The sequence below is a fragment of the Nicotiana sylvestris genome, chromosome 2, assembly GCF_000393655.2.
Source record: "Nicotiana sylvestris chromosome 2, ASM39365v2, whole genome shotgun sequence".
In the NCBI taxonomy this organism is placed as follows: domain Eukaryota; kingdom Viridiplantae; phylum Streptophyta; class Magnoliopsida; order Solanales; family Solanaceae; genus Nicotiana; species Nicotiana sylvestris.
In genome coordinates, this window is record NC_091058.1 from 123630870 (window position 1) to 123646101 (window position 15232).

A 15232-nucleotide genomic window follows, 5' to 3' on the forward strand; every position below is an offset into this window, starting at 1 on the left:
GCCTCCCCGGGAAGTCAGGTACATATTTCGGCACTGAATCTGACTTAGATGCCTCCCGGGAGGGTACATACTCACTTCCCTCTGAATGGAAAACAACTCTATTTGCAGCCTTGATTTGCTTTCTTGTATCTCCAATTGCTTCCCGGACTTGGGGGGTAATTTGATCATTCCTCGTCCCCTACCCCGGGAGGACTCTCCTTTTCTTTTCTGTTTTCACCACCTCCTCTTGATTGAACTAATGTCTACAAATGGAGTTCAGTTAAAGCTTGTTATTATCACAGTACCAGAAGAAACCGTGAAGAATATTCATGAAAACAGATGACTACGGACCGCATAAAAAGCATTGTGGCCACAAAGGTACCACTACAGACCGCATAAATTAGCATCGTGGACCACTGAAGAGTGGGGTTCAGAATACCCATTCTCTGATTCAGGGCACCGCAAATCGCAAGAGATGATGTGCGGCTGCGATAAGGCACCGAGGTCCGCAAAAAATCAACCGCGGCCGCGGTCCTTAAAATTTGACCCCTCTGAAGTTTACCACCGCGAACTGCGTAAAAATTATCGCGGCCGTGGAGAGGCATCGCGGACAGCGAAAAATCCACCGCGGGCGCGGTAAGCCATACTCAGCAACACTAACCTAGGGTTTCAAAAAATTTCTCATTTTTAGCCTTAATCCACATATTATCAACCCTCTAGGTGGTCAATCATTATTTTTACTAATTAACCCTATTCTAAACAACATTATGCAACCCTAAGCTAAAAATTGAAAGAAAGGGGAAGAAAAAGAAGTACGAACTAAAGAATTAAAAGAACGTAAAACAAAATTAAAGACTAAGGAAAGATTTGAAGTACCAGAGATAAGATGCAATATAGATGCTTGATAATCAGTGTTTGAATTTTTGCACTTAGGGCATGAGGAACAATACTTTTTCTATTTAGAGAGCAAATGAGCGAAAAGTGTAAATGGACGCCTGAGATCCTATTTATAGAAAAAGGACTTGGAACCCACGTTACCTACCCACCGCGGTCCGCAAAAAATGCACCGCGGATTACGGTACTGAACCACAAGAATCACTGGCAAGGATGTCACCGCGGACCGCAAGAAATGCTCCACGGCCGCGGTAGGGCACCGCGGACCGCATAAAATGCATTGTGGCCACAATGACAACTTCAGAGAACCTCCACTTTTTACCATTCAACACTGCGGACCGCAATAAAATTTTGGTCCCACAATAAGGCCATTGCGGCCGCAAAAATGCAATGCGGCAATGGTCCAAGCTTCAGAGAGTGCAACATTTTTTCAATTTGGTCTTGCACTGCATCAAAACAACCTTACACACATCTCACAACCAGCTAGTCCAGTATCAAATCCTACACTAAAAAGAAAATCAAAGAAAAACAAAAAGAAAGACACATGGGTTGCCTCCCATGAAGCGCCTGATTTAACATCGTGGCACGACGCAAGTTATCATCAAATCACTTTAGATAAATCAGTGCCACCACGTGGCTGTCATCAATCTTGCCAAGGTAGTGCTTTACTCTGTGCCCATTAACTTTAAAGACCTCCCCATTTTTGTTTTTTCAAGTCAACTGCACCAAACAGAGTCACAAGCACAACTTCAAAAGATCCACTCCATTTCGACTTAAGCTTTCCCGGAACAGACGTAACTGAGAATTTAACAAGAGAACCAAATCACCCACAATTGAACTCCTTGCCACGAGCATACTTATCATGAAGGTACTTCATCTTGTCCTTATACAAGGACGCACTGGAGTAGGCATGAAATCGGAATTCATCAAGTTCATTAAGCTGCTCCACACGAAGATTTGCTACCACATCCCATTCAAGATTTAGCTTCCTCAAAGCCCACATGGCCTTGTGCTCTAACTCAACTGATAGATGGCAAGATTTCCCAAACACCAACCGGTACGGAGACATACCAATCGGAGTCTTCTAAGCAGTCTTGTAAGCCCATAGAGCATCATCCAAATTTCTTTGACCAATCGGTCCTATTTGCATTGACCGTCTTTGACAATATACTCTTGATTTCCCTATTTGAGACTTCAACTTGGCCACTCCCCTGAGGATGATAAGGAGTAGAAACTTTGTGATTGACACCATACTTTGCAAGCAAAGTGTCAAAAGCTCTATTGCAAAAATGAGACTCCCAATCACTTACGATTGCTCGAGGAGTGCCAAACCTAGTGAAAATACTCTTCTTGAGAAATGCAACAACACTCCGGCCTCATTATTGTGTAAAGCCACGGCCTCAACCCACTTTGAAACATAGTCAATTGCCATTAGAATGTTTGTGTTGCCATATAAACTAACAAACGGGCCCATGAAATCAATTCCCCACACATCAAAAATATCAACTTCGAGAATAGTGTTGTGAGGCATCTCATCCTTCTTTGAAATTCCACCCGCTCTTTGACATTCATCGCATCTCTTCACAAGTTCACTTGCATCCTTGTACAAAGTTGGCCAGTAAAACCCACAACTAAGAACCTTCGAAGCGGTCCTCGCCACACCATGATGACCACCATAGGGGGAGGAATGACAAGCCTCTAAGATACTCAATTGCTATACCTCCAGGACATACATTCGGATCACATCGTCAGTGCAGATTTTAAACAAGTATGGCTCATCCCAATAGAAGTCCAAACTATCCCATTTATGCTTCTTCCTTTAGTTAGAAAAAAGCTCACATGGGACAATATCAGTCACAAGAAAATTAGAACCATCCGCAAACCATGGCATACCATTCACCGACACAGAAAGGAGTTGCTCATCGAAAAATGAATCATTGATCTCTAGGCCATCACGAGGCCTCCCTTCCTCCTCCAAGTGGGAAAAATGGTCCGCCACTTTGTTTTCACACCCTTTCCGGCCTACAATCTCCAAATAAAACTCTTGAAGTAACAAGACCCATCGCATCAGCCTAGCTTTGGAATCCTTCTTCGTCATCAAGTATCGGAGTGCAGCATGATCGGTATGAACTATGACCTTGGCGCCCATGAGATGTGGCCAAAATTTCTCCATTGCGAACACAATAGCCAACAACTCTTTTTCAGTCACCGTGTAATTCACTTGAGCATCATTCATTATCTTGCTCGCATAATACACCGGATGAAATATTTTATTCACTCTATGACCCAAGACCACCCCAACCTCAATATCACTCGTGTCACACATAAGATCAAAAGGCATGCTCCAATTGGGTGAGATAATAATAGGAGTGGTGGTCAACTTGTGCTTGAGAAGTTCGAAGGCTTGCACACATCCCTCATTGAACACGAACTTGGCATATTTTTCCAATAACTTGCACAAGGGATTCACTACCTTCGAAAAGTTGTTGATAAATCTCCGGTAGAACCCCGCATACCCAAGAAAACTTCTAACTCCCTTGACTGAAGTAGGGGGAGGGAGCCTTGAAATCACTTAAATTTTAGCTTTGTCCACCTCTATACCGTGCTTTGAAATTTTATGGCCAAAGACTATGCCCCTCCTCAAACATGAAGTGGCATTTCTCCCAATTAAGCACAAGGTTGGTTTCTTCACAATGGGCCAACACTCTATCAAGCTTTTTCGAACATTCATCAAGCGAGTCACCCACAACACTGAAGTCATCCATAAACACCTCCAAAATGTCCTCTACCATGTCGGTAAATATGGCCGTCATACACCGCTAGAATGTAGCCGGTGCATTACACAACCCAAATGGCATTCTAGAAAAAGCAAAGGTACCATACAGACAAGTGAAGGTGGTCTTCTCCTGATCTTCCGAAGCAATCAAAATTTGGTTGTACCCAGAATACCCATCTAACAAATGGTAGAAGGCACGCCCAGCAAGTCTGTCTAGCATCTGATCAAGAAAAGGCAATATAAAGTGATCCTTGCGGGTCACTTTTTTCAACTTGTGGTAATCCATGCACACCCTCCATCTGGTGATAGTCCTGGTAGGAATCAATACATTTTGTGCATTGGTAACCACGGTCATACCACCATTCTTCAACATACATTGCATCAGCAAAGTCCAAGAGCTATCAGAGATGGGGTACACAACCTCGACATCTTCAAGAATAATCTTGTGCATACAAAAGGTGAGGCTTATCCCCCGAATATCAGCTAAGGTCCATCCAATTGCCTTCTTTCGTTTTTGGAGCACCGCCAATGTGGCATCTACCTTCATGTTAGTAAGATAAAAGGAAAGAATAACTAGAAAAGTTGAACTAGGGCCTAAGAATTCATACCTGAGGTGTGAAGGCAACGACTTTAACTCCAACACAGGGGGTTCCTCGATTGAGGGTTTTGTTGGTGGTATCTTCATATTCTTAAGATCCAAAGAGAGTTTCCGAGGCTCATAAGAGTAAGAGCTCATTCCATATAAAGCATTGACACACTCCACTAGGCCTTCATCCTCATTTACATCAAGATTCAACAATATCGCCTCTAGAGGGTCCTCCACATTGATCATTACACTAGTATCATCAACTATCACTATCGTGACAAGATCCGCAAAAGAGCACACTTTAGAACTATTGGGCTGCTTCATTGACTTGCACACATAAAAGACCACTTTCTCATCACCCACCTGGAAGGGGATTTCCCCTGCTTCCACATCAACTAAGACCTTCCCAGTTGCAAGTAAAGGTCTTCTCAATATGATCGGATCCTCATAATCTACCTCACAATCCAAGATCACAAAATCAGCTGGGAAAATGAACTTGTCCACCCAAACAAGGACATCATCTACAATACCAAGTGGCCTCTTTATAGTTTTATCTGCCATTTGCAACCTCATTGAAGTAGCCCTAGGTTTCCTAATACCAAAAGTCTTGAAAACGGAGTAAGGCATCAAGTTGATACTTGCCCCCAAATCACATAGAGCTTTTGTAAAGTTTTCACTCCCAATGGTGCAGGGAATGGTGAAAGCGCCGGGATTTTCTAGCTTCGGAGCCATCGAGTGTACTATTGCACTAACCTGGTAGGTCATCTTGATAGTCTCACAATCCATGGATTTTTGTTTTGTCACCAAGTCTTTCATGAACATAGTGTACCCCGGCATTTGTTCTAGAGCTTCCACCAACGGCACATTAATTGATAAGCTCTTCATCATGTCAATAAATTTCTTAAACTGGTTCTCATTTTTCTGCTTCGCAAGCCTTTGAGGATAAGGTGGAGGTGGCCTTGGAAAAGGGGCTTTGGCTTTAGGCACAACCGTTTTCGGCATGTTTATTATGTATTCCCTAGACGGGTTCACATCATTCTGAGTTTTCACCTCGGAATCTTAGATATCAATCCTCACTTCTTCATTCACGTTCTCATCAATCACATTCTCAACTACCAAAGGGATCTCATCCTCTTGAAACTCAACTTCATCACTCAAAAGTTCTTTTTGTTTGGAGGCATTCACATCACCGCCTCGTCCACTTCTTGTAGTTACCGCCATTACATGCCCGGAATTGTTCCCACCCTTCGGGTTGAGTACCGTATCACTAGGTAGAGCCCCCTTAGGGCGAGTATTCAAGGATTGTGAGATTTTGCCTAATTGAACCTCCAAGTTTCTGATTGAAGTATTGTGGGATACTAATTTGGCATCAGAGTCAGCATTCTTTTTCATCATCTGTTCAAACATCATTTCGATTCTCTCTATTTCATTTTTGGAAGAAGTAGGACCTTGGGATGGAAATGGGGGTGGATTGTTCGGTTGTTGATACATTGGGGGTCTTTGAAAGACTTACTCCCGATTTCCTTAGTTGTTATTGTTCTAACCACCCTGATTGTTGTTTCCACCCCAAATGTTGTTGTTGTCGCTCTAATAAGCCTGATTGTTCTGATTATTGTTATGGTTGCCCCAATTTGAATTTTTGTTGTTGTTCCCCCAATTAATATTCCCTTGTTGTTGTTGATTTCCCCAATTGCCTTGTGGTCTCCATTGTTGTTGGTTGGAAGAATTGCCCCTTTGGCCCTGATAATTGTTCACGTATTGCACTTCTTCATTCTACTCATCATACCCATCATCTTGGAACCCACCACTATTTTGGTCATATTTATCCGAACTCCCTTGGTTTTGTTAAACTCTTTGTCTTCTTTTGTTTACTAACCTGTTGACACCCTCCACAGCATTTACTTGTCGTAAAATTTGAACCTGCTGTAATTGTGCTTTTGCTAGCTGGTTCATTGTTGTTGTCAGTTCTGCTATTGACTGCCCATGATCATGGAGCTCTTTGTGCAAATGAATGACTGTGGGGTCACACTATGGCGCATTGGCTCTACTTTGCCAAGCGGAGGCCGTGTCAGCCATCTCATCCAATATTGCATTAGCCTCATCATACGGAGTGTTCATGAAATTGCCCCCAACGAGTTGGTTCACTATGCACTAATTTGTTATGTTAATGCCCCAGTAGAATGTATGTTGTATCATTGCCTCAGTCAAATCATTATTTGGGTATTCTTTTACCATGGTCTGGTATCTCTCCCATGTCTCATGCAGTGGTTCATTGGGCTCCTGCTTGAAAGCTAAGATTTCATCCCTCAAGGTCGTCATATGGCCCGACGAGAAAAACTTTACAATGAATTTATCCTCCAACTCATCCCATGTAGTGATGGAATGGTTAGGAGGCCTTCCAAGCCAAGCCAAGACTTTCCCTCTAAGTGAAAAAGGGAATAATCTCAACCGAAGTGCATCCTCTAACACATTTGTTTTCTTGCTCCCCCTACAGGTATCCACGAAACCCTTAAGATGTTTGTAAGCATTCTGATGGGGAGCATCTGTAAAATCCCTCGCTTCTCCAACAAAGTCAGCATCACATTTGTAATTTGGAAATTGCCCGCCCGGATCCGGGGTGGGACAATTGCACTAGCATATTCTTTGTTGGAAGTACCCGAGGAGCCACTCTTGGAGGTGGCGGGGGAGGATCTGGAACATTATCATTGGCCTGGCGGCCTCTTCTTTGAGCTTAAGGCACTATAGGTACCTCATCATCAATATTGCCATCTACCTCCTCCCCCGGTGGAAGATCTCCAAGAGGTGCGTTATTGTTGTTTGCCGCCATTTTGTACCTGATTTGGCGACACACACAAATTAGTAATACATAAGGAAAGAAAAACAATAAAAAAAACTATTTAGATAGATAGCTAAAATCATTAGCTCCCCGGTAACGGCACCAAAAAGTTATCAGGTCCAACCCTATACCACTACAAATTGTTAAGAACGGTCGATACAGATTTTACCCGAGAAGGTCGGAATCAAATGCACAAGGAGCTAGAATGTTTTGGATTTGGATTCCTATCTAAACCAGCAGTGCGTAGGGCTTTTAATTACACTTCTAATCGTATTTGTTTGTTTGTTACTTCTAATTTTATGCTAATGAGATGCAAAATTAAACTAAGTATGAATGCTTGTAAGGTTTTCTAAATGGTTAAAGAGGCACTAGGGAAATGGCTTTCTCCTAGGTGAATATTTGAAGGGATCTAAAGCCTAAGGCAAAGTGGATATGTTGGGGATTGCGATATAGCCAATGCACGGAACTACTCACTATGTACCTCTCGGTAGCTTGAGTGACTCTGCCCTAATTGACTCTCTCAAGACCAATTATGTGTCAAAATTGTGCAAGCAATATAGGCTCAAGTCGGGTATTACTATCTCTAGGTTTAACTCTTTAATTGCGGCTATCAATTTCTTGAATACACCTCAATTCCTTGTTGGACTAATTTTCCTAGACTCAAGCTCTCTTTCTCAAGAAAAAATCCAAGTCAAAAAGGCACAAATTAGTGTTTGCAACCATTAATTCAACATGGAAAATACAAATCAGTCCAAATATCAACTACCCATGAACATCTAAGCCTTAAAACAAAAGACCCATCAAAATACCCACACTAGGGTTGAGCCACAACTCTAGCTAATGGGTTTAGCTACTCATAATAATGGAAGAAATCAGATTTTTAGATGAAGAATAACCCATATAATATGATTACAATCTAAGAATTGAAGATTAAATTTTAAACTAGCTACAAATTACTCAAAATGGACTAAAACCGCCGTTCACGTGCTCTGCTGAGATAAAGATACCCTAAAATGTGAAAAAGAAGTATTTATGCAAGGCCGAATTTTTGGGAAAATAATACCCCTGATGGAGTTACCGCAAAAAATGCATCGCGGCTGCTGTGAGTCTTTTTGGCTTCACTTATAAGTCTCTGAATCTGTCAACCGCAGACGGCACAAAATGCATCGCGGCCGTGGTGGCTTCACTACGAACCGTACAAAATGGACCGCGGACGACAGTGGCTTCCAACTTCCAAACTCCCAGCTCTCTGAATCCCCTCTGTGGGCCGCATAAAATGGATTGCGGTCGCGATGAGGCTACTGTGGCCGCGAAGAATCTACTGCGGACCGCAGTTCTTGAGTTTCCCAAATTGCATCTCTCTTATCTTTTCCATCGCAGACCACAACAAATGCACTGCAGTCGCAGTGGGACTATTGCTGATGTGGTTGATTTACTGTTGTAGCAGTGTTTTGACTCTTCTTGTTACTTGAGCAGGTTTCATTCCTTTTTGAGTTGGTTTTGACTCCCTTTTCACTTTTTGACCAAACACTGCAAACAGGCACAACATGTAAGCTTTTGGGATTACTTGTATACATTTTTAGTCCAAAACTCAAGCAAAATGGAGTATAAATAGACTAGAATCCCTAGTTATCAGCAATCCCCCCCCCCGAGTTTTCAAGTTTTTCTGTTGCTCTCATCCTAAATCCTCTAGGTATGTTTCTCTTCTTCTTCTTTTTATTTTAGTTGTTAGGTAATAATGAACACCCCCCCTCCCACCTTCCTAAATGCCCCATCCCCAAATTCCCCTATAATTATTTGTTAGAGTTTTTTATCGTGGGTGGGACTAATGAGAATGAAATTGGCTGACAACATTTGATTGTTGTATTATATACGGAGTAGTAACTAGAATTCTCTCTACTTCGTTGAAATTTGGTAGGGCCATCGTGTTCCACCATTGTTGACATATGTTGCATACACTTCATGCGCACCATGTGTTTGATAAAATGTTTGAATGAGTACTTTGGGCACTGGTGAAGTCTGAGTAACCGAGTGTAGTTATATGTGATAACGAGCTAAGTGTGGGGTGTTTGGGGGTGGTGTTACATAATTCGGAGCTTCGCTTTAATGTTCATATAACACCCACACCATGTATCTTGAAGTATGTATGTTATAGCACTTTTTTAGAATTAGCTAGCTTAGTATATTAGTGGTAGAAATTGAGGACCATGTGTTACTTGCTTGCATTAAGGGTGAATCACTTCGCCATGATCGGCCACTTGATTTGTGTGGCATAGTTAGTGAATTATAATTGTGAGGCATGGGGAGGTCTTGAGTACCCATTGCCTTGTGGTGCCACACTTGTGCATTTAAATCACGATTGTGAGTATAGTACATTGAGCCTTCGGTTTTAAGTGTCGGGTCATCTTTGATTCTCACGATAACTTTAGGCGGATTTCTTGATTCATTCTCAGATTCATGATTATTTGTGTTGTAGGTTGCTATGGCTCATGATAGCGCAAACAAGGCAAGGGAGTAGGGAAGTCCTCAACCACTACTCCCGCTCCCAAAAAGCGCAAGCAAAGGGAAAGATTATCTAGGCAAGCGAAAGGGAAACAAGTGGCCGACAGATCGAAGAAGACACCATTGAGACCGAGACCCCATTTGGATCTAGTTCGTGACGATGCCATCCAATTGATATAAGTATGGGTGGTACATCTACGAGATGGGTATTAATGTGAAAACTTTGGAAAAGAACTTCCTCGACGTGCTTGCCCAGTTGAGAGAAATAAGGATGGATAAGTTCCTCGAGTGCCCCAGCCATGCAAATTTGAGCATGTTGCGAGAACTGTATGCCAATTAGAATGCGGCATTGTTCATGTCATGGGTCTGTGGAAAGGAGGTGCCAATGGATAGGAGTCCTTATGTAAATTTTTGGGAGTTGATAACTCTATCCCGCAGAGGCTACAAAGATTTGTCAAAAGCCCAACTACACGATGATATGTCACACTCTTTGTGGCATCGATTTGAATGACAAGTGAACCAGAACTAAGGGTGATGTCCATCATGAGATGATCCGCTTCAATTTCAACAAGACCGCCAAGGTGTGGCAAAATTTCGTGCAGGCCCGACTCATGCCTGTTGAACACATCAGTGAATGCACTCGAGCTCGAGTGTGTGTGATATTTTTTCTAATGACTGGATGACCCATAAATGTGGGTGGATCATGCTAGGGGAGATGGACCACACATGATTTGGGCGGAAGATCAAGAGATTCTTCTTTGGCAACTTGCTCACGCAGTACATGATTTCCCGGGATGTGCCTGAATACCTCGGTTATGACAAGGTTGTGGAGGCTCCTAAGGGATTGATGGACATCACATTTTTGTTGGAGACTACGTCTAAGCTTATCCAGGTAGCACAAAATGAGAGGGACGAGAACTTCAATAGGTATATCCATAACTACTTAATTTTGATCATGAGCAGGATGGGTGTATCGGACAAGGAGTGTATGCATATATATAATGATTTGTCTAGTTCTTCCAAGGAGATGTTGGGGATTGCACCTGGCAGTCCCGTTCACCCGTTAGAGGATGAGAACACTCATAAAGGCTCTGATACTGAGGATGAGATTGGTGATGAAGTCATAGGGCCCATGGCTTTAGTGCCCCTGTGAGCTAATGGTGATGATAAGCCCGGAGCTGCGGTTGGCGTGCACTCTAAGGAGGAGGAATCTGACTGACAGGGAGTCTTTTTTTTCACTCTACTTTGCTTTTATATTCTTACATACATCGGGGACTATGCATATGGTAGGGGTGGGGTGGGAGAACTACCTCTTGTGATGTAAATTGTATAATTATATTTCTTTTTAGTAGTTTTGTTCATTGGAACTCGTAGTAGATGTAGTCTAGTTTAAGAAAAAAATACTAAAATAGAAAAAAGAAAAAGAAATCAGAAAATGCTCGGATATTTCCCGATGATGGATCTTTCGGATAATTTTTTTGAGGGATTAAAGTCTGATTAAGAAACACCAATTTTTTTAGGATAGTTAGGTAGTATCCCTTGGTTTTTGTTTGAGCGCCAGTTCTTTTCCAAGGGTATAGGGCGAACCAGGTACTTTATTTTTTTAGGAGTAGGTTAGGAAGAAACTGAGAGCTCTTAGGTACCTACTGACGTGTATGGTACTGGCACATTAGGTTATGTCATGCGCTTTGTCTTCCCGTACATTTGATTTGAATTGTGATGCCTGAGTAAATAAAATAGAATACTCTGTGACGCCTTTACTCAGTTGTTTGACTTGTGTGCTACATAGTGCAATATTGCTTAAAATTTCTTAATTATATGTGCTTGCTTGACTTGAGAGTTGAGCAGAACCGTCTCGATTGAGTCATGTTCAATGTGTGTGTGAGAATTTGTGATTTTCTGTGCTATCCTGTGTAGTTTAGAACTTGCCCGGTGTGTTAATCGATGCGAAATTATTAAGTTGTGCTAGTCTAGGAGATGTCATAGGCGTTTCTTGCTTGATCATAGATGTGCTTGTCACTTAAAAATAAAATTGTTCGTTTCCATCCCCTTTGAGCCTACAGACCTTTTCTTTGGCACCCACATTACAGGTTGTATACCTATTTGTTCTTAATTTGATATTGTTGAACTTTTACCTACTAAGGCACTTAGTCGCTAAAAGAAGTAAGGCGAGAGATTTGGGAGTATCTTTCGAGTGGAATCATGGAAGAGCCTTTAAGGTGAACTAAAGTTGTGAAAGAAAGGTCACTAGCTGATGAGCCTTAATGTATGTAGGGGTGTAGAAAAAGAAAAAAAAAAGAATAAGAAAAAAATTGCAAGAAAGAAGAAGAAAAAATGATAGTTCAAATAATGTAAAAAACACACACCTTCTAACCTTACTAATTCGTGCTAGTGGAAATATATACATGCTTAATTGGAAAAAGGCTATGTTGTATATGGTTTGTGGCGAGTGAAATTTTTGTAAAGAATATGAGCTCGATTTTTGAGTGTAGTGTATTAAAGTGCCTAGCAGGATTAGTCACTATTCCTAAATATATCCTACCCGTCCCTTAGCCTACATTACAATCTTAAAGTCCTAATTGATCCTAGATTTTGCTATCCTGGATAGTAGAGATGTACATTACGGGCAAGCTTATGATATGATCATGGGATGCACATGAATTCTTTATGAGAATGAGCAACATTTTTGTTCAAATTGTGTGATGTCATTAAATTATGTTCAAAGGCATACTTGAAAGTGTGAAATATTCTATATTCACTCATTTAGTTGTTGGTGAGGGCACATGATCTTATGAAGGATTGGTAATATTGTAAACTTCTCTTGTTGGGTGAGTGCGCGAGTTGAGGGTACTTAGTAGGCTCTTGAGGTAGGGCGGTGACGGATAGGTTGTTTGAATTGATTGAATTGAAATGTTTATACTTAGGCATGTTTAAAATGGGAAGAATGTGAATTTTGTATGATCATGCTTGATTGCCAGTATCGATCATAGTCAAGGGTAGAGTGTGTGGTGAAAATTAAAGTCCTCCTCGCTAGTTGAGGTGTGTACGTTGTTGAGGGTGTAGTTGATAGTCCCATTGCTTGAGGATGAGCAAGAGTATAAGTGTAGGGTGTTGATATTTGGCTTAAAGTATATATTTTTGTATGTATATCGCCTTGCATTTTACTCATGTTTCATGGATTTCCGATGTGAAATGTAATGATTTATGCTAATTCGTGGTGTTTTTATGTGTCGGAATCATCCGGAGGCAATGGACGAAAGGTGCGAGATTAGAGAAAAAAAGGAGCAAAGTTAGAAAATGACCATTTGTAGCGCCACAAGCAACGTGGGACGCTACCTGTGGCGCAGAAGTCAGAATCTTTATTTCCCAGCGCCATGGATAATGTCCCACGCTACCCTAGGCGCTAGTGATGGGAAATCATTCATACTTTATTTGGGACAAGGTTATTTCGGCCCAAGACCTACCTAACGCGTATAAAAGCAAGACTAAGCCTATTTTGAGAAGGGATACACCACTTTGAGGGAAATGTACACACGAGGAACATCCGGGAGCAAGGATATCTCAGTTTTCTTCATCTTTTCTTATTATTCTCAATTATTCAACACTTGTGAATTTGTTTTGAAATTATCATGAGGGGCTAAAACCCATAGTTGTATGGTTATGATTTAGCCATGAATATTATTGTTTAAAGATAACATAACATTGATTATAATTAACTAATATATGGTTGTTTCTTCAATTTTATTATTAATTGCTTAATTGTTTGGCTAGCAGTTAGGTTCTATTTACTATCTACGTTATGCTTGGGAAAGCTACATTTAGATTAGAGAAGAATTGAAGAGAGCATGATCTTAACTCTATGTGGGGGGCACGACCCGGATTTCCCACCCTCGGAAGTCGTGATGGCGCCTACTAGTGAAAGTTAGGCAAGCCAAATATTCCAATTACTTAACCTTTTTCATTTTCAATTCCTTAACAGTGGTAAATAAACATCTTATAAACAGTGGAAATAATAAAGCGAAAGATTGAGATGTAACAAGTTAATAATAATTCCGATACAGATCCATAACAAAACTACCCAAAACTGGTGTCACAAACTCACAGAATGTCTAGGAATACTACAAATAAAGGTCTGAAAGATAAATACAACACTGTTTCCGAATTACATAAAAGAAATAGAATGGAAAGATAAAAGGAGATGTCAGGGCCTACGGACGCCTGCAGGACTATCTCGGGTCGCCTGAATGGACAGAAGGCAGCAACCTCACTGTGGTCCAAAAGCTGCAACATCGGGATCTACACACAGTACAGAGTGTAGTATCAGCACAATCGATCCTATGTGATGGTAAGTGCCTTATCTAACCTCAGCAAAGTAGTGACGAGGCTAGGACCAGACTACCAAATAAACCTGTGCAGTTAAATTATATACAGCGGAAAAATAAAAGCAGATATTTATAGTTAAAGATGGGAGGGGGAAAGCATACTGCGGGGAGTATCATATAACCACAAAATACCAATAGAATAATGTAAAGAAAAACCATAATTAAATTGCCAACAAGAAAAAGGAAAACAAACACAATATTCACTTCCATTTCTTTCTCGTTGCGACGTGCAACCTGATCCCAAATCATGTAATACCGTTGCAGCATGCAACCCGATCTCACTTCATATATTACCATTGCGGTGTGCAACCCGATACCATTTCATATATTATCGTTACGGCGTGCAACCCGATCCCATTTCATATATTACCATTGCGGCGTGCCGCAACCCGATCCCATTTCATATATTACCGTTGCGGCATGCAACCCGATCCCATTTCATATGTTACCGTTGCGGCGTACAACCTGATCCCATTTCATATGTTACCATTCCGGCGTGCAACCCGATCCCTTATATAATTCAACATCAGTCATAAAAGAATCCCGGCAAGGGAACAAGAGTATAACAACAACATCCCGACAAGGGAGACAATATCATAACAATAACATCCCCGCATGGGAGACAATATCATAGGCAATAACATCCCCACGAGGGAACCAACAATGGTAATCATCATATTAAGCATGAATAAATCACAACGGAGTCACAACAATTACAATACCGGACTCATGGGCATGCTTGACACCGACATAAAGATACTTGTCACCGTGCCTATACGTCGTACTCCACAATTAAAACATAGCAAATAAGACACAACTCCTAATCCCTCAAGCTAAGGTTAGACCAAACACTTACCTCAAATCCACGAACACAATTAAGCCTCAATTACCTCTTTACCTCTTGTTTCCACCACCAATTCGCTTGTATCTAGCCATGATTTACTTAACGATATCAATAAATACAAAATGAATCAATTCTCCCCAAAAAGTCAAAAATTGACCCCGGGCCTACATGGTCAAAACCCGAGGTTCGAAGCAAAGACCGATTACCCATTCACCCATAAACCCAAATATATAATTTGTTTTGAAATCGGACCTCAAATTAAGGTCCAAATCCTCAAAATTTGAAAATCCTAAGTTCTACCCAAAACAACCAATTTCCCCATGAAAACCCTTGATTTTGAGTTGAAATCATGTGAAACGATGTTATAGATTAAATAAAATGAGTTAGAAATGACTTACAATCAATTTGGAAGAGTAGTTGCCTTTGAAAAATT

The 15232-nt window shown here is 41.2% G+C and overlaps 1 protein-coding gene across 1 annotated transcript; it reads right to left on the reverse strand.

Annotated features, from left to right (window-relative positions):
* Window positions 1-3692: 3692 nt before the first annotated feature.
* On the reverse strand, window positions 3693-5237 carry LOC138885526 (uncharacterized). The gene is made up of 2 exons (XM_070166483.1): window positions 4485-5237; window positions 3693-4013 (listed from the first exon to the last, which is right to left on the reverse strand). Exons 1-2 carry the CDS (start codon window positions 5235-5237, stop codon window positions 3693-3695), a joined length of 1074 nt encoding a protein of 357 aa, XP_070022584.1.
* Window positions 5238-15232: the final 9995 nt, after the last annotated feature.

What these genes read in the sequence shown, in the direction of transcription:
- LOC138885526 (XM_070166483.1), bottom strand. Translation starts at nt 5,237, where the DNA reads ATGCCGAAAACGGTTGTGCCTAAAGCCAAAGCCCCTTTTCCAAGGCCA. An exon ending in TGATAGTTGATGATACTAGT is followed by an intron (nt 4,014 to 4,484) that starts GTAATGATCAAT and finishes TGTATGTTGAAG; the next exon opens with AATGGTGGTATGACCGTGGT.